This window comes from Athene noctua, chromosome 27, assembly GCF_965140245.1.
Source record: "Athene noctua chromosome 27, bAthNoc1.hap1.1, whole genome shotgun sequence".
NCBI lineage: Eukaryota > Metazoa > Chordata > Aves > Strigiformes > Strigidae > Athene > Athene noctua.
The window spans coordinates 5833493-5853366 of record NC_134063.1 but is presented as its reverse complement, the minus strand read 5'-3'; the positions used below and the strand labels follow the sequence as shown (position 1 = coordinate 5853366).

At 39.9% G+C, this 19874-nt stretch overlaps 1 protein-coding gene across 1 annotated transcript in view; it reads left to right on the top strand.

Moving 5' to 3' along the window:
• CPAMD8 (C3 and PZP like alpha-2-macroglobulin domain containing 8) overlaps positions 1 to 19874 on the top strand; it is a 58317-nt gene that overhangs the window by 2288 nt on the left and 36155 nt on the right. The window contains 19 exon segments of the mRNA XM_074927935.1: positions 170 to 321; positions 1592 to 1614; positions 4031 to 4196; positions 4331 to 4383; positions 4870 to 4887; positions 5882 to 5936; positions 6071 to 6184; positions 6999 to 7083; positions 7379 to 7487; positions 7956 to 8183; positions 8353 to 8523; positions 8893 to 9021; positions 11337 to 11526; positions 12685 to 12857; positions 12964 to 13113; positions 13227 to 13388; positions 15445 to 15587; positions 16590 to 16652; positions 17146 to 17150. Of these exon segments, the coding sequence (XP_074784036.1) occupies positions 170 to 321; positions 1592 to 1614; positions 4031 to 4196; positions 4331 to 4383; positions 4870 to 4887; positions 5882 to 5936; positions 6071 to 6184; positions 6999 to 7083; positions 7379 to 7487; positions 7956 to 8183; positions 8353 to 8523; positions 8893 to 9021; positions 11337 to 11526; positions 12685 to 12857; positions 12964 to 13113; positions 13227 to 13388; positions 15445 to 15587; positions 16590 to 16652; positions 17146 to 17150 (2189 nt within the window).

Sequence of the window (19874 nt, the reverse complement as noted above, 5' to 3'; positions counted from 1 at the left end):
TTATGCATGTTAGATATAGGCTACTGATGGTCACAAATGTGACCCTACAGGGGCAGAGATGTTACAGGGTAGTCTGTTCTTTTCCCTTTGCTATATATAAAGTGGTTACAAATAAAGATCACGCTCTCGTTGCTGTTCTTGACCGTCCGCTTCCGATTTTGCTCCTCAGGGGCTATTTGATTGCGGCACCTTCTGTTTTCCGAGCCGGTGTGGAGGAAGCTATAAGTGTAACCATCTTTAACTCTGTCAAGGAGACAACAGTCCAGATTCAGTTAGTGGTCAAAGGAGAAACTGTGTCACGAGGCCATGGAACAGTTTTGGGTAAGTTCCTGTAATTCTGAGCTTGAGAACTAGCTTATAAATTGAGATGCTGTGGGAACACATCAGTGTCTCAGAGAATTGCTTTATGTGATAATGGAACTGGAACCAAACTAATATTTAATTCATTGGCTACTGCTAAACGTTCTCAGTTGATTGTGCTAATGTGGTTTTGATGTATGTGATCTCAAACACCAAGGCCAATAATTTTGGAACACCAAGACATCCAGAGACCCTAGGTAATGGATATTCAAGTGTTTTATAGTGAGGATCTTTCCTTTGGAAACCTGACTGACACTGGGGAGCTGTATGTGGAATAAGATAAGCTGACTTTAAAAAAAAATATAAAGTCTACAACAACATCATCATTTTCTACCCTTATTTTAAAATGAGTGCTGGAAATTCAATCTCCCCGCCTTCAGGACTGAGTATTGCTGAAAGAGATGGTAATATTTGTGCAGTTGGGTAAGTGTTTAAAATCCAAGACAGATAACTCGCTTGCCATCCTGTGTGTAAAACCAAAAAGTATTCTGATGATGTCCAACTTAATACTGAATGAATTTACATTAGTGAAAATGAAATCCAGTAGCACTGTTCTACTGCCGCTAGCAGCGGTGTAAGCTGTAATGTAGACAAGGCTCAGGCAATCAGGCTCTTTAAACATCATGTTTTAACCCTTCTGTGTGTAAAAACTGGGAGTTATATAAAAGCCATTTCCTTTCTTGGAACAGATTGTCTCTGGTTTTATCTTCCCCTTGTCGTCTTTGAAATTGGCTGACAATTGCTAAGTAATTCAAAGGGAGTGATGCTTACACATGTGGACAACATATGCTAAAGAGAAATCTTAGGTATGGCTGTATCCAGCAATCCTAACAGATTCTATGAGTGTTTGTTCTGAGAATTATTCAAGTCCCTAAAGAGGTCAGCTCCTTTTTACAGCAAAATACTTCTGTAAGCATAGGATGCCCTGTGCTGAAACCTCAGCCTTGGTGGTACTCCCTAACTATAGAGCACTTTGCAGCTTACCTTGAGCAAAAATCGTAAATAAATGCGGACCGAGTTTATTTCTGAGAATTCTGCTAGGTCCAACTTGTTCCCCCTGCAGATTGTTTTACACAGTGCAGGAAAATTACTTCAGATGAAATCATAATAAAGGGGTATTGCAGTTAGCAGCTCTATGACATGGGGTCTCCTTTCACTCAACTGCAGATGTCTACAATGTTAGTACCTTAGCTTCAGAAAGATAACTCTCTCTCTCTGTCTTCCATTTTAGATAAAGGAACGATTAAACTGAAGGTGAGTGTCAATTATTTTAAGATGTTTTTCTTGAAAACATGAGGGACTTGCCTTCAACCACATCAGGCATTGCTCTGTGAGCAGCTGTGGCACGAGTGCAGGTCACGTTCTGGTGCACACACTAAGGAGGAAGCAACCTTCACAGGAGGAAGAGTGAAGAGAATAAAGCTTAATCCATCACAACTCGTCTGTCAGGCCTTCACACCACCGAAGAAAATTAATGGCTGAATCTGTGGCTCATTGCTTGACGTAAAGTTCTATGTGGTGTTGATTTTATAAGAATGGCACTACATATTGTAAGTGATGTAGAGCATGGGGCAGACCACAGAAATTCATAGAAATGGCAGATTATTGAACGTTGTGTCTCTCCTAGTTATACTGGTACTACTATGTTATTTAAAAAACATGGACTTTCACCAGTTTTGTCTACATTTAGTCTTTGACATTAGTAATATTTTTGCCATCAGCATAGTCCATTAAATGAAGCTTACCCATACTGAAGAGGCGAAGGGAACGAGAACAACTTTTTATTCCCAAAGAGGATTTGTAGTGGAGTGAAATGATGATGAATTTAAATGTGTAGAGAGTTCCAGTAGCCATTAAACAGAAATTGCATACGCTTATGTTAGTAAATCACACTTTTTAAAGCAATATCTGGTTTATTGGAATCCCTAGGATACTGGAGACCTGGGATGCAGTGAAAGGTAGCCATTCCTACAGCAGAAAGATGTCCTGTAAAACCTGTCCTCTGCTTCGTACCTTGTCTGAGTTACCCTTCCTCATGCCAAGGAGTGAGCTAAACGCTACACTTCAGAGTTCACTGTTCTTTGAAAGAAGTAATTTAGTTTTTGCTGTATGTAGGACTAAGTGATACCAAACAGAGGATAAAGAATCAATTTTCATGGTTTCTGTGAGATAATTTGGCTGTGCTTTCATGCTAGTGCAGGACCGTTGTCTCCATCCCTCTGCCTAGGTCTTTGAAAAGTGGGGTGTAAATTCAAAGCAATATGAGTTTTCAGTCTTGTTGTTGATTAAGCACCATCAAAACATTTCTTTAGTTAAGTTTAGTTATAAGTTTATTACTTCAAATGTAGGCAAAATGGCACTGGACTGAAGAACAAGTCTTAAAAGTGTTGGATCTCTTAACTTAGCCAGGACTTGCTCTGGAGTTGTCACCTCTGATGGGAGGTGGAGGGGGTGGGTGGAACAAAGCATATAAACATTAAATTGTGCCGTGCTTCTGGCACAGCAGTAGCTAGCACCATGCAGAGCTGTAGGCTCTGGGTAGTATGCTAGACTAATCACAGTTGAATATCACCCTGGGAGAAAAACCCACCGTATTGCATCACTGCCTCTTGACTGATGCTGGTCATGTCTGAATGAGGTTTTTCTATGCAGTACCATAAGAAAAACAAGTCTGTTTCTTTGCAGTGGATCCAGGTATTTGGGAACAGTTTTACTGTATCCCTGTAGCACGGCACAGATGCCTTCACCGCACCTACCGCATCGTCTACATCAGCATTAGCCTATAAGTAAATTAAAGTCTTTGCTTTACAGAAGTCTAACTAGCTTGGTGATGGTCTGCCATGACTGATTGGATCTCCTCTGCCTCGGTGGCATACCTCAAGAGTTTTCTTTGCCTTCTCTGTAATTACTCTGTGGCTGATGATGCTGCTCTGTCCTGCCGGTAGTTAAACTGTGTCTGGGAATTAGGTTCTAGAAAGGGCTTGAAACTCCCCCACCCTTTAGTGTGCTAATATACAACTACGTAAGTATCTATTCATTTCAAGAAGGTATTATATGGACCTGTGTAATAGGAAACAGCAGCAGCTATACCAAAAGCTATAGATTTCTTTATCCAAAGACTGTAACCCACTGTTGAATAAAATCTGCAGTTTCATTGCTGATTTCAGGTTTTGGGGTTTTTTTCCTCTCAAATTAAGAGCTACTATCATAGTATTTCTGCATTACCAGATTTTTTTTTAATCTGTAATTTTTAATATAATGTATTTTTTAAAGTTTCTTATTTGTCTGAGCAACTGGTTGAAAATGTGCAAGCAAGCATGTTTTGTTTTGGGTTTTTTTTTCCCTCTGCCAGTAGAGCCGTGTCTTCCATAGCACGGTTGATTTCCCCATGTAACACACCTTTAGTGGAAGTGGCACATGTAGATCAAATATCAGTTTGCTTGAGTGATAAAGAAAGAGTAGAAGAGAATTTCCTGCTGTGTTTTTAGTATGACTTTGCTTCCTTTGAAGTTTAAACATTGTAAAATATCTAGTATGTTCTTCATTTTCTTTTTATTACTAACACATAGTTACACTGAGTGGCAGCAGGTGGCTGCTCTTTGCTCACTTCACTGTCAGTTATATTTCCCAGAAAGCTCAAAGGCTCCTCACCTCACGGTCTGTTTTCTAGGTGCCTTCAGGACTTCGTGGACAAGCACATCTAAAAGTCTGGGGCAACCGGCATCTAGCAGAGGAAGGTTACATTTTTCACAACTATACCACAGTGACCATTGATAGCAAAGGATCATCAGTGTTCATCCAGACTGATAAACCTGTCTATAAACCCAAGCAGAAAGGTAAAGTGACCTTGGAGAACTTGCTTAGGGCTGCTTTCAAGCACAACTTTTTTTTCAAGGGTAGATTCTAGGATGAGATATTCTGTTGAGTGTCAGCTGTGATGACTAATAAATTTCCTCTTTTCCTTTTTTAGTGTTGATAAACCTCTTTATGGTGACTTCTGACTTGAGACCAGTCAATGACAGGGTAAAGAATGCCGTTTTCTTTCACACTGTAAATATGATGGAATACTTGGCAACCTGTATTTTATTCTCATATACAGTTATGCAGAAATACAATGGGATTTTTTTAACCTATTTAGGCATATCTTGTGATTGCTTGTTGTTATTTACAGTTTAGGTTTTTTTCATTTGTCACATCACTTTTGAAGGGGAATATGCACTTTTGTAGTGCTAGCAAATACAGTGGAACTATGCTGAAGCAGTTAGAAGGATTTTTCAGACTTGCACTCTATTTAGGTGATGCACAGATATGCAGAGTATTACTTTTCCAGTTAGATGCATGAATGAAATGTATGTTTCTCAGTCTACTCTTAGCAAAGAAGAGGTGTTTAAACCTTGTCCCTTTATGCATCATATCTTGTTTATGTTGACTTGGCAGTTCATCACAAGAAGCAGAAAAGTAGCTTTGTTTCATAGTGCCTTTTATTCTTTTTTTTTTTTTTTTTTTCAGATTGAAGCTTATGTGGTGGTGAGTATCTGTCTGCCAGTCATCTAGCATGTATCCTGTCGAGGCACAAGATTCTTGTAGCCTTGTGACGAACAAGTCACAAGTCTGTACCTTTTCGAGTCCATTATGGCCATTCCCAACTGTAACCTATGCAATTATCTCTATCCCTTTGTCTTTAACTGATCTTTGTGTCTTGCTTTTTTTGTTATCGCCAACAGATATACTTTGTTTTCTACTTCAGTTTCAGAAATCCATTCCCATTTTTCAGCCTGAGAAGAATTGGCTAAATTCACTGGGGTTTACAAATGTAACAGTCCCGCTCAATTTCTCCCTTCTTTCCAATGCAGACACACTCCTATCCTTCATCTGGCTGGGCTGATATAGCAGGGCCAATCTCATCTCTGCACCCAAACATTATGATAGTGGACAATAGAAATTCATGGCAAGGAAAGGGTGCTCCTGTCTTCTTCCTTATGAGGTGAATGAGAGGTTCCTTCTGTGTCTAGTCTTTTTTTCTTTTTTTTTTTTTTTTTAAAAAACCATGTGTTTTTAGCTGTCAGCAAGCAGAAGAATTCACCCTCTTCTCTTGTTTGCATTCAGTCACAGATTTAATGCTGACGAAAACAGTGGGATTAATTTCATCTGACTTTGTCATCTAAAAATTGTCTTGCTAGTTGTACAGCTCCCTTTGTGAATAGAGAGAAAGCATCTTCAGAGGCCAGTTCACCCCATCCAAAATAGGTGTCTTAAGAGAGGTGGAAGATCTGCCACTTGACAGTGCTTACTTGTGTGCGTTGGTTATAGAAGCAGTGTCCTTAAATGAGTACTGAATTTTAGAAAGCAAATGCCCCCCGGTAAAGTATCTTCAGAAAATTTTTGACAGATGTTAGTTACGTTTCAGCTGTTAGAGAAGTGTATATATTGCAAAGTGAAGTTCTTTGTTGCAAACTGAGTTAAATGTGTTAGTGATATTCATTTTCACTGTGATGTTTCTCATTCCTAAACCACTATGCAGGATCCTCGGGGGTCTCGTATGATAGAGTGGAGCAATTTGAAGCCATTTTGTTGTGGTAAGTTTCAAATTATTTTTTTCTCAGCGTATTGTTATTTGCTTTTGCTTCTCTTGTACTTAGTTGTGTCCAGTAATCCTTGACAAGGGCTGATAAGTAACACAGAGTTCACAGTATGTTCTCTCCTTTTTCAGGTGTTGTAAATATGACTTTTCCTTTGTCTGATCAGCCCGTGTTTGGTGAATGGCTCATCTTTGCTGAAATGCAAGGGCACACATACAACAAATCCTTTGAAGTTCAGAAATATGGTGAGTTGTATCCAAATCAATTTTGACTCTGACCCAAGTGCATTTGGAAGAACAAAACATTATGAGATGTTTTTACTTGAGATGAAACACCCGAGAAATAATACATTTTTAATGTCATGAGGAAAAATTTTTTCAGAGGCTATGTACTCCAGGGATATAGACACATGCAACTTAACCAAGCCCCTTGTTCCTGTCCTCCACACTTCATAAAGGACCTGAAATGGAGTGTCATATTGCACCATCTATTCATGTAACAAAGATTTAATTTTGCTTTGGAAAACTCTTTAAAATGCTTTCAGTCTGTCGGTACTTTCCTGATTTCTCAGAGCCCTCCTTGGAATTCTGAATTCTTTTTTTGCTACCCCCCTTTTCAGTCTCAAAATCCCTCTGTTTGATGAAGTGTGGGCACCATTACAGCCAGCACACCATCTCTGACATCTGACCTGATCACACAAGCATTTATAGACGCTGACAACCGCTAATATCTCAGCTCTATTCCCGACACATCGTGGAGGAGTCAGTAGCGAGTTGTCTTCTTTACCATGTATCTAAGAGAAAAAGCTTGAGCTCAAATCCTGGAACACAGATTCCTCTGAAAAGAAGTAAAACTTTAAGGTTATTTTCTTACCAAGGTGATCTTGGTTTGCTACTTTTGTTGATTCATTCTCTGCTGAGGGCTGTCCTAGCTAATGTTACCTACACTGCCCTCATCCGACCAGAAGCAGTGATCTTGTCAGAGCTGTGTATGCTTTTGCTATCATCTGTACAATAAGATCTCCTTGAAAAGATTCTGTTGTATTTCTTTCCCTTGTAGTATTACCAAAGTTTGAGTTGCTGATTGACCCCCCTCACTACATTCGTGACCTTTCACTGTGTGAAAAAGGAACTGTCCATGCCAGGTAGGAACATATCCCAAATAAAGTTTCATTCCTATGGATTGTAGTACAGCCACAGGATGGTGCAGTCACTGGAGCTTGGATCTCATCTGCTGCAGACCTTTCAGATGATTTCTGGTCGTCATCAGAAGCTTTCCGATGTAAGAGACTTCATAAAACGTGTTAACAGTAACAAGCTGGAAAACCACCTGTGATGTTTTTTGTTTTCTAGATGTGCAGGTCACATGGTACTAGCTTTGATGTAATCAGGAAAACAGAAAATAGCTGGAAGTTAGTCATTATCTTCTTTCCATTTCAGATATACATTTGGAAAACCAGTGACAGGAAAGTTAATTGTCAATATGACTATAAACGGGGTCGGGTACTACAGGCATGAAGTGGGACACCCTGTCCTCAAGACCACAGAGGTGAGGGAGACCGTTGCATCAGCTGCAGTGAAACACCTGATCTGTACTCTAATACCACAGCTCCGGTTTATGTTTCTGATGGGAGATCAGAAAATAAATTTATAAATGTGATCATTTGGTCCAGTAAATAAAAATATTACCTATTTTTACACAGTATGTTTATGATTTCAGGGGATGAGAATTTGTTGGTGAGGTACTAATCTGGTTTTAGAGCATATGGGGCTGAGGGAGAACATGAGAATGAGGGACTGTGACAGAGCTAGTCCACGCTATGGATAAGGGAGGAAAATTAAACTTGCTTTCTTTCCTCCTCCCTTCACCCACTCCCCAGTTAATTCCCTCCACTCCACATCCTTTAAATATACTGCTGCAAACTCCTATTAAGTGCCTACATTTTAGATTTGGCTTCTAGACCCTTTCTGAATGTAAATGCAAACTCGCTTTTCCGTTCCCCGACACACTTTGTAGATTGATGGCTCTGCTGTTTTCGATGTGTGTGTGAAAGACATGATGCCAGCTGACGTTCCGGAACATTTTCGAGGCACAGTCAATATCTGGGCCACAGTCATCAGCTCTGATGGAAGCAAGCAGGTTACGTTTGATGACTCAACACCAGTTCAGAAACAGCTGATTGATATCAAGTACTCCAAGGATACCAGAAAACAGTTCAAACCTGGACTGCCTTACAAAGGAAAGGTAAGATTAGAAGTAGAGACACAGATGTGTGGCTGATACAAGGTTATACTGACTTGATCCCAGCATGTTACCCCGTGTTTTGGTGTGTTTTTCCCACCTGCCGTTTCTGTCATTGACTGGAATTGCTGTAATTTAAAACCCGTTGTTCTATAAATGAAACACTGCGTAGGTAGAAGTCACCTACCCAGATGGAAGTCCAGCTGACAGAGTCACTATCCGAATTAAAGCTGAACTCACACCAAAGGACAACGTTTATACGAGTGAACTGGTATCAAGAAATGGCCTGGTGGAATTTGAAATCCCCTCCATCCCTACAGCTGCCCAATATGTCTGGCTGGAGGTGGGTGAAAGCTCTTTATAGGATTAACAGGCTTTAATGTAACTAATCTTGTCAAACCTGCACTTGATAAATCAGTGCTACAAACAGGAAATCAGTGCCTTTTAGCTTCAGCTTCTTGATTTAAATGCAGCAAACACTTGCTTTGTTTCTTGCTGCCAATATAATGGACATTGCGCATCATGAAAAGATGCTGAAAAAATACAGCTTAACGTAGTGGTAAGGGTCCAGTATTTGGAGAGTACTGTTGCTGTGTAAAGCTGACGAGCTGGACAGCTGGAGAGTATAAAACGAGAGATGGGGATGCAGTGTAAGAGAGTAAAAATCAGGCTTTTGATGTATGTGTAACATTCAGATGTAACTTTTCTTAAGACCAAAGTGACAGCGATTGATGGGAAACCGTCTGGGGATCAATATCTGCCAAACTACTTGTCCATCAGTAGCTGGTACTCGCCCAGCAAGTGTCACATCCAGCTCCAGGCACCAGACAAACCTTTCCAGGTATGTTGGCTTCATATTCCATCATGGCAACAACTGCGTTTCTTGTAAAGTACTTTGTTCTCATGAAATATTTTTATATTCTTATTTTTATATGAATAATTTTAATATCTATAAAATATATATTTTAATATATTTATATTCTTATATTTCTTAAAGTACTTTGTTCTCATGAAATATTTTTAGCCGTTTCTGTTTCTGGAATCCTGGACTGTTACTGTTTCCACTACAAAGGCTGAAGTAGCTGTGCTTCAGCCACCAAATAATTGTTCAATGTGGGCTGCACACAGTGGGGAGAGGGTGGGTATAGGCACTGACGACATTCAAGTTTTTCCTATCGGAATGTATGTTCTGTGCAGCTCCAGTAACATTCACATAGAAATTGTCAGGGGAAAATGGCATGCTTTAGTTCAAGCCAACAAATGTTGAAAGACATGTTGAAAGTGGTGTTAGTGAGAGTAGCTTAATTACTAAAGATCTAAACTATGTAGTCTCGCTAGAACTACCAGTTTAAATCTTAGCTGGATCTGTTTAGTCTTCCAGTTGTCAAACTGTGAATGTAAGTTATCTTGTCTTCTTTCACAGCTTTTGTATGAGCCTCCCTAAAAATGTAGTTCTTCTGTATAAAAGTTGTGATCTCTTCCCTAAAGGAAAGATCTGATTTAACCACGATTCTTGTTGCATATTGTTTGACTGAGAGTTGATTAGGGATTGTTCTCTACCCAAGAAGATGCTTTGAGGCTCTGCATGTTGCTTTGTGAAGGAAAAAAAAAAAAAAAAGTAGGTTTTGGCAACAGATACCCTTAGTTTTCTATTATCAGCAGATCCGTCAGGTTGTTTTCAGACTCTTTGTATCCAAATAAGAGCTTCTTTTTTTTTTTTTATCATTGCATTTCATGGAAGTTTAATGGCTAATTAATCTTTTACAAGTTTCCTGAGGTATGGAAAGGGGATTATACACTGCTAATCTGAACACATTGTTCTTATTATAACCTGATTAGAACTAATTCTTCTGTGGGAAAGCTAAGAGTTGGATGACCAGCTGATGTGGGAACTGTTTCCCTGCTTTGCCAGCTCTTACTGGGTGTTCCAATTAGCTACATTCATTTTTTAATGAATTGTTTCATCATTTGCACTGGGGAATTCTTAATACTTCAAATATTTAATGTCACGAGGCCCTTCTTGGACTCTGTGGCATTGTTACTGTATTAACCATTAGCAGCTCCTCATATTCAAATCCTTGCCATTTTGGTTTGTACTCTATGTATGTTCTGGAAAGTTAACACACTTACTGCTGAAGAAGGAGGTTTTTCAAAAGATTTCATTGGGATTTAACATTGCTATTCAGCCTTAACAGTCCTAGTTGGGTGCTGCGATGCTTTAAATGGCAGGAGGATTGGGAGTGGAAGTTGCTGAAGAAATCCTGCTGAACACAAGCAGTAGCTGTTCCTCGTATCCCAGAAGCAAGACATTTGTGATCCTTGGAAAGTTGGCTACTCCACAGAAGGTTTATTGCTCAGCCACACATGACCCAGTCCTAGTCCCGTGACTGACCGCTGATGTCTATTCTCTTGGCAGTATTTGAGGGATTTTGTCTCCAGGGTATCAGTACTTAGTCGAGCACCTCTGGGTATAGGACTTCAGTGTACAAAAAGTGCAGGAAGTCAGTGTGCTGCTCTGCAGCCTATCGCAGGCATCAGATGAGTTTACCCGGAAAAAAGAAGCTCTCTTCTCATTTATTTGTGTGTTTGACAGCAACTCGAGTGCCAGACTTGCAAGTTAATATCGAGACTTGTGTAATTTGAAAGTGTTTTCCTTCAGATCTATTCCCAGTAATTTCATGCCACATTTGTTATGTTTGACTCAGTATTTGCCATATGAAAGCAATCACCATGTATAATCTCAATTAAACTGCAAAGACTATCAAACACTCATCTCTTCCCACCCCCCAACCCATCTCTTTCTCTTTTGGGCTGAACTACTGAAGGGGTGTCTAAAATTCAAGCAATTCTGACAGCTGCTCTGTGCCAAAAGGCTTAACTTTCAGGATTCCAGAGATTCCTTTATTGTTTCATTAATGCATACAACCCCCCAGCCCATTCTGCTGTTAGATTTGCAGGGAGTGAGCTGAACACAGGCCCCTTTTTATTGGGAAAAAAGTCCATGAAAACAGTGCTAATGTAATGTACTTTTCACATTTCTTAGGAGAGGGTTCACATCTCTTGTGGACTGAAACCCAAATAGATTTCTGGGCTTTAAAAATAAAGAGCATGCGTTGTAACAGACCAGATCTTTTGCTTTTCTGTCTCTGGGTGCAGGTAGGAGAGGAGGCTTGGATTGCAGTGAAGTCCACGTGTCCTTGCAACTTCACTCTACATTACGAAGTGGCATCGCGAGGCAACATTGTCCTTTCAGGACTGCAGCCCAGTAACATCACCCAGCAGAGGAGCAAAAGAGCCACCTTTCCCTTTGAGAAGAACATTGATATCACACGCTTCCCAGGAACAGGTAGCTGGCATCAGAAATGCTAGCTTGCTCGGATTTTTTAGGGAAAAACAACCTTTCTGCAAACCTAAATATCATTTTTTTTGAATTTGATGCTCCGTAAAGGGCGCAGAATAATTCTGTGGAAGAAAATATCCACTGTACACATAGTCATATAGAGAAAAGATAAATTTCTCCAAGAAGAATAGCTCTTGGGGAGTTTTCTGTAGGCTTTCTCTGTTATGAAAACTCTAATCTTTTTTAATGTGCTTGGCCTGGGATCACCTGAGTGGTAGGGAAGTGTATGATGGGGTCATTTACTAAGCTGGTAGAGCTTAAACTAGGAAGAGGACTGATGGACTGATAGCATGGATGGGGAAGGGAAATGGAGGGTGGGCTCCTAGTTTGTACAAGGAACAACAGAAAGATACAAATGTGGTGAATTCAGGGAACAGGGGGATAAAGAATGGTATGCTTGGGAAGATGCATAGAGTCTGTCCTAGTAACATGTCTGCAATAGCAGCCAGTTGGAGGGGAAAAAAAAAAAAGAAAAAGAAGCTGCCCACAATGTACCCACCCAGCTTCTGGTAATCCGTGGTTTAAGAATTCATAATAACTTTCTGCACTGAAGGTTGGTTCTGAGCTGTTGTATTTTCAGGTTGGCATCGTGGTTGCTCCATCTCTGGACAGGTTCAAGGTCAGGATGGATGGAGCTTTAAGTAACCTGGTCTAGTGGAAGGTGTCCCTGCCCATGGCAGGGGGGTTGGAACTGGGTGATCTGAACCATTCTCTGATTCTGTTTAACTGCTGCTAGCGAACGACACAATCCTTTTTCAAACCTATTTATACTTTTTTTCTCAGCGGTAGATAGCTGTCCTTTTTTGTTGATTTTTAAATGGCTTGTTAATTGTATCCTTACTGGATTTTATGGGCGGGAAAAACACTGGGTAGCCATTTTCTATCCACCTTCTCCACACTGCTCATTATGTTATGGGTGCTAATTGCCTAGCAGCTTTCATAAAGAAAAGGAAGGGAAAACATTCTGAGTTCAAGAAGAACATGTGGGACAGGAACAAGGGGAGAATAGCACGTCCTGGGTGGAGAGTTCTGTGCATTTGGGTTGGGCAGGAAGACAGTGATTTTTGAGAAATAAAATTGTCCTTTTTACAATTTATTTTTTAGCACCTACCAGTACCCCAGCAGCAGAGGTCGAGGTCTGTGTGACGTTCCTCCGTTTCTCAGTAGCACACACCATGGCTCCCCTGGGCCGTCTCCTCGTCTACTACGTCAGGGAGAATGGAGAAGGGGTCACAGACAGCCTGCAGTTCACTGTGAAGTCCTCCTTTGAAAATCAGGTATTGCCAGTGCAGCCGGTGCAGAGGAAGGGCTGGTGTCTCGTTACTCTTTGTTTTGTCTGCTGATTAGGAGTCGAGATAACAGGATTTAATGTTAAATTCTTAGGTTGCAGTGACGCTCTCAGCAAATGAGACCAGACCTGGCGATGTTGTGAACATCAAGGTCAGAGCTGCAAAATCAAGCTGTGTCTGCGTTGCCACTGTGGATAAGAGTGTCTACTTGCTGAAGACAGGTTTTCAGCTGACGGCCAGTCAGGTAAAAATAAGCTTAAGGCACTGATGTCTTTTTCTTAACACTGCTACCTGCACTTTACCTCCAGTAAGCAGCCTTTCTACATAAGGACAGCAGTCTCTTCCCTTCCCCTGCAGGTTTTTCAAGAGCTTGCAGAATATGATGTATCTGATGCTTTTGGAGCTCCGAAGGAAGAAGGGCACTTCTGGTGGCCAGGCATGTCCTCACGTAGACGCCGTAGATCTTCTGTCTTTCCCTGGCACTGGGACATCACCAAGGATGCTCGCTTCGCGTTTACAGTAGGAAGAATCAGCCTCACTTCTCTATGGAGTGTATCTTTTACTTTCATGTTTGCAGGATAATTTTCAGCTCCATAGGCCGTATTTTTTTTTTTTTTTTTTCATATCAGAGCTGTTTCTCCAGGGGCGTAGGCTGAAAAGTAATTTCTGAGAAAAGAGAGTACACTGTTCCAGCAAAGATATTGGAGAAACATGTTTTGATTTTGGCCAGTCTTGATGAGAGGGCCAGCTATCCTCTCGGGTGAAGGAATTGATGCTGATCAATTGCTCAGGAGAGTCAGGCAGGGGACCAGAAGGTTTCTCCAGTCATGGGTGAGCTTGCAGGTCTCTTCTGCAGTCACTTTGACAAGGAAGGAAGGTGGAACATGAGTCCTTCCTTATAGCTTTTTCCCTTTCAGACTATCCTTTGGAAATCCTTTAAACTTCTTTCCTGCTCCAGTTCGGCCAGCTTCTGTGGCCTCTCTGTGAAAGATCAGTAACGTTTTCTTTGATCAGGTTGCTACTTAAATGCCATATATTTAAGTAATTATGTATGTTTGGTGTTTTTCGATAGTTTAACTTGACCAGATTTAAAAAACCTTATTTCCTTTGATCTGTGCTGTGTATTTGCATCAACTTTCAAGTTGAGCATTTAAAACAAGTTAGTTCTTGGTTTTTAATGTACTCGTGCACTACTTCATTTCTTCATTGCTTTGGACACTAACAATGCAGTCCTTTAAGCTAAAACCACTTCAGTCATCTGTAGGTTTTAAGACATGTTTCCATTAGCTTCTAGCTTACCTTTTGATTAAAATGATTGTTACCTGATTTATTTGAAAAGTGCTGCTTGTTGGCCTCTTTCTTCCCTTCCTACAATTGACAGTAGAGTCCACCTACTCTTTCAGACTCAGCTGACATCCCACCTCTTTGCCTTCCACACCACTGCAGCATGTAATCTCTGTTCCCTGGCTGCCTCAAACTGTAAGGACTTGCCATGTCAAAGGCCATGCTGTACATGTTACATGTTTTAGATTTTTTACGTAGGTTTCTACTACCTGCCATTCTTAAAGATAGACTGGCCTAGAGAACCAGTGTTGCAGGTCTAATATTTTATGTTCCTTCCATTTATAATCCACATAACTGCTAATAATAATGATCCTCGCTTTCTTCAGATCCTCTGTCTCTCTGTTCTTTGTCCTTTCTGCAACTTTAGATAAATTTTCTATTGTGTTGTCTTACGCCCCACAGGCTTCCACATATTCCCCCAATGCCTCAGTCTCTTAATCATAAACTTCAAATCCTCATTACTATCCACTGCTGCTTCTCTGCCCGTGATCTGGTGGGGTTTTTGTTCTGATGCATTATTTTCTTACTGAGAGGCATAAACTCTTGGGAAAAGATGCGTATGTTGATAGCTGGTACGTATGCATTGCTGTATACCTGGTTTGTAATAATTGGATGTGTGTGGAAGAAGAACAAAGCTCACGCTTTCTTTGGTGTCTGGGAGTTGCTGTCTCTTATGAATAAGTGCATTTAGGGGTCAGAGCTGGCAGACAGCTTTCCTGTGAATTCTGTATTTTTACTGTGAAGCTGTGTGGACAGTTTCCATTTTGCTTGGCATTCCTGGTAGTGCAGAGTTGGTGATGTCTGATGTGAGAGCTGCCTGCTAACTGCAGCAGAACACACTGGAAACTTTTAGGAAGGGTAAAAAGCTGTAATGTAATATTCTAAGGGGAAAATATGTGTAATAATTTTTCACCTGTAGCTGCCTGGCAGTTACACATGCCCAGTAATGCTAGATAGTGGTTTAAATGCATTTTCCATGCAAACAAGAGCTTTCTCATAAAATCTCTGCCTATAAAGTGCCTACATATTTTCACATTAACAGTCATTTTTATATAAAGTTTTTAAAAATCCTCAAGTTTCAATTGAAATATACCCCATAAAATGTTGGATTAGGGTTGGGAGATTCTATTCAGAAAAGTTTTTATTGGTACATGTTTAATTCTTTTCCTTTTTTTTTTTTTTTTTTTTCCTTGCTGGTTTTTGTTTTGTGGTATTCATTTTTATTGTCTAGGAAACTGGCTTGGTTGTAATGACAGATATAGTCAGCTTAAACCACAGACAGAACGGGGGCATGTACACAGATGAGGCTGTCCCAGCTTTTCAGCCTCATACTGGGACGTTGGTGGCTACAATGCATTCTAAAATAGCACCAAGGTAACATTTTTGTTGTCATGCATATTGTCTATGATACTCTTTGCTGTTCTTTTTCTATATTCTCAGCTGTTTTCCACTTGCATGCCCAAGTAAATTGCTTGATTTAGGCAACGTGGTGGTGAGGAAACTCTCTTCTGTTGTCTTGTTAGACCTAACAAAAATTATAACTGATGCAACTTTTGTTAAATTTAATTCTAGAAGGATGCAAAGCAATATTCTTCAAATTGATCATTTGAAACTCTTTGCATATCTCAGTTTTGCTTCTCAATATTTGCAAGCTAGCCCTTGGTTTGCAGAGTTGCTCATTGCTCATTATTTAACCATTCAGCTGGTGGTCAAAATAAATAAAACGAGGTACTGCATGAAGAAAAAGTTAAGTATTATGTCTACTGCTGCAACAGAGGATGGGCCTCCCTTTTGTATTCTGAACCATTTGATGGCCCCTTAGCAGAGTAAGTTTTGGAGGTTAGTTAAGAAGAAGATAATGAAGGATCACAGGTGTAGAAAAATGTACTAAATTGTGAAAATATTAGAGATCAAGACAATTCCAAGAGAAGAAACAGACTGGAATATCAAGTAGTGATTGTAAGTAAGTGTGATATCATGGGAAGTAAGTGTAGTCAGGTGATATCATGGGAAAGCACGTGCTCTATATGCTCCCTGTGATTTCATTTGGTGAGAGAATTTGGATCATAAAACACCTGTATTTTTTTAGATTATATTATTTACACAAGTTTTTAGGATTATCTTATACTATTTTTTTAAATTCTTATTTGTGTCTCCAGACAGTTTGATGTGTGTGTGCACAAGGGGATCATTTAGAAAGTCTATGTAATGTGTGTTATGAATGATACCCATTCACTTTTCAGTGATTCTATACCAGCTAGAGTTTTGGTTGGTCACGGTGAGCTGCGTTCAGGTGATAACACTGATTTATCAGGAGCTGTTAAACTGTCTTATTAAACAAATTAATTGCCAAGGACTTATTTCTTGTTCTAGCAGAGCAGAGAAGAGGAAAAGAACCTTCTTTCCTGAAACATGGATTTGGCACTGCCTCAATGTCAGGTATTTGACAAGGAATTTCCTTAATTATATCCAGAGGGACACATCCTCTTCAACTGCAGAAAACAAAGCTCTTTAAAACCTACTGGAGTTACACTGGCATTCTCTAATATTTTGTTGTGGTTGTTGCTTTTCTTCATTACTGCTTTAATCAATAATGTTTCTTTGTAACATTTCACCTGGTTTTAAAGTGTATTCACTTACTTCTAGTTGAACCTGTCAGTTGTGGCTGCGTGGTGACCCACGTGTAATTCACCATGGTGTCACGAGCAGAGGAGTATCTTCAGGGAAGAAAAGCAGCAATGGTTTGGTTCAACACATTTCTAGCTTTTACTTCCTTATGGAAAGGGTGTGTTGACAGGTTATTGAGGAGCAAACGAGGATACAGGTTTGCAGTGATCAGCTACGGGGAGGAACTACTTGTTGCATAAGCTTGCCTCATGATAAATGAACGTCAGGCTGTTCTTGCAGTAAAAAGGGACTGTTAGATGTGAAGTGATGATGCACTTCCAGCTCTGTGCTAAAACCTTCAGATGAACCAGCATTCTATGTACCGCTTGGGAGTGAAGGGTAATGGGGGATCTTGCTAGAGCTCGCAGTCAAGAGGCAAGACCAGCCCCTCAGAAGCACCAGTTTCTCTTTACAGTGGGGGATGAGTTGGGACTGGATTTGTGTTTGGACCCAAGAGTAGGCTAGAAATGTCAGCTTCAGCAAGTGCTAGTGTTTTTCTTCATTTCCACCCCTATTCTAGCATCAACTGCTGCATATGCTTTAGTGGGAAAATGATCCCAGGGTAACATGTGTGAGGAGCTGGAGGCAGAATAGCTGCTCCTGTAAATGCTGTATTAGCCTAACCATGCACGGGTGAGTATTCTATATTGATCACTTCTTAAATTGCGCAGAGCCCTTCTTCCTCTTTCATCTGATGCAAGAGCATCTCCCCGAAACCTTCATTCGCTGACAAATAAATCATGGTTCCACAACTAGAACTAAAAAAAAAAAAAAAGAATAAACTGATAACTAATCTCTCTCAGAAGCAGCACATCTAGGATAATTTGAAGCAATTATTAAAAGGCTTCTCCAAGTTTGCAAGTAAACTTCATTCTCAATAAATGATTATAAATTAAATTTGACAGGAACTTGTAGCAAGTGTATTCAAATCTGTTCAATTGAGCATGAAATATGCTTTGTAGAAATACACAAAGAATTCCAGAAGTGCCCGTTTGGGCCTCAACAAGCTGGGGCAGTTAATTATAAGTGGGAGAGTGTGGAATAAAAAGTTGCAGATTGCATTTTCTCCACTTCATTTCCTTAGTAACAACTAAGTTGAGCATTCCTTGACTTCCACTCTCCTGAACAGGAAGAATTATTTTTTTTTTTTTCTCTACCAGTTACAATTATAATATACGATCCTCAAAAAGAAACAAAAGCCTAATGTCAACTTCCCAAACCAATTCTAAAAAATTCCTAAAGCCTGGCTGGAGGGTCTAATGGCTGGAAATGTGTGTGTACTTTGGCCCCCCGCCCAGAAGAGTAAGTGCCCTCATGTGTGAAAATAATGTTAATGCTGGTTATGGGCTGAAATCCCAGTGGAAAGAACATCAGCTGCAACAAATTGTCCGGTTAAACAGAGTGGAATACTGCCAGTTCCGGAGCTGGGACACCCTTCTGCTTACTCTTCAGGGCTGAAGTTTATTGCAGGTACCAGCTACCTAACTCCAGTTAGGATGAAGACCTAAATATTAAGAAACTAGTGTGCTTAAAAGAAGTTAAAATAACTTGGTGCTGTCAAGCCGAGTGCGTTTCCCAGGCTCTCCACTCTGTCGTTTGAGCTGGGGAACCACGTTCATCAGCCAGAGTGCCCGGAGACTGACCGACCCTAGCACGTCTATTCAGAGGCATCACGATCTCTAGTTTTTATCAGACGACTTGTTTTAATCCTTTTCCTACTGTAACATAAATACCCAGAGCAGTACGTGATGTGCTGCCTAGTTACTGACAGTTACCATAGCTTAGGCTCACTGGAAATTACAAACAGTTGATTTAGATGATGAAAGTAAAAATACTTCACCGGTGCCTCAAATGTGAATAACCTTCGGTTGAAAAGCAGTGAAAGTGCAATTCTTCGGTGTGTCCTGGTTGTGAATCAGGCAGCATTGCAGTGTTGAAAGACAGTGTGCTATGCTGCAGACTCACAGAGCTTCGTCTGAAGACCTTGCTCTCTCGTTTTCCGTGCCAACTAAGATGCACGTTGCTCTCAAAAGATTACTGAGCTAGCAGCTTGTGTATCAGGCTCTGGGGAATAAATAAGAACTTGAGAGAAAACAACCTTAGGGTGTACTCATAACTGCACCAATCATCCTGCCAGTTGAGCCATGAAATAGCTTTTGTTCTTGCTTTAGAGGAAATGTTTTCTGTTCCAGGCAAGGCCAAAGCTTCTTTGCAGGAGGGAAATAGCAAAGTCTGCAGAACAAAATTGAATTTCTATTATTATAAAGCGGGGAAGAGGATGCCAGGTTTATGATATCCTGTTGTGGTATGCACAGTAAAGCTAAATACTTAGAATATAAATTTTGATTTTTAATAATTAGTTTCAGCCCTTATTGGAAGAAAATTATGGTTTGGGAAATTTTCTGAGTCAGGCATTCCAAAAACCAACCAACCAAAATGTTTCTGAATCAAAATAGGCTCCCCTGGACAAGCAGTTGCTGAACTTGGCATCTGGAAAATTTCTCATTTATGTTAAAGCAGAGTCTGCGCTGTGGCAATGTATGCAAGGACAATGGGGTCCAACAAGAATTACTTTTATTTCAGTAGCTGTTAAATGAATTATCACTGAATTTATCCAGGACCTCAGTCTAGGATTCTTTTTTTCTCTTTTTTTCTCTTTTTTTCTCTTTTTTTCTCTTTTTCTCTTTTTTCTCTTTTTCTCTTTTTTCTCTTTTTTTCTCCTTTTTTCTCCTTTTTTCTCTTTTTTTCTCCTTTTTTCTCTTTTTTCTCTTTTTTCTCTTTTTTTCTCTTTTTTCTCTTTTTTTCTCTTTTTTCTCTTTTTTCTCTTTTTTCTCTTTTTTCTCTTTTTTCTCTTTTTTCTCTTTTTTCTCTTTTTTCTCTTTTTTCTCTTTTTTCTCTTTTTTCTCTTTTTTCTCTTTTTTCTCTTTTTTCTCTTTTTTCTCTTTTTCTCTTTTTTCTCTTTTTTCTCTTTTTTCTCTTTTTTCTCTTTTTTCT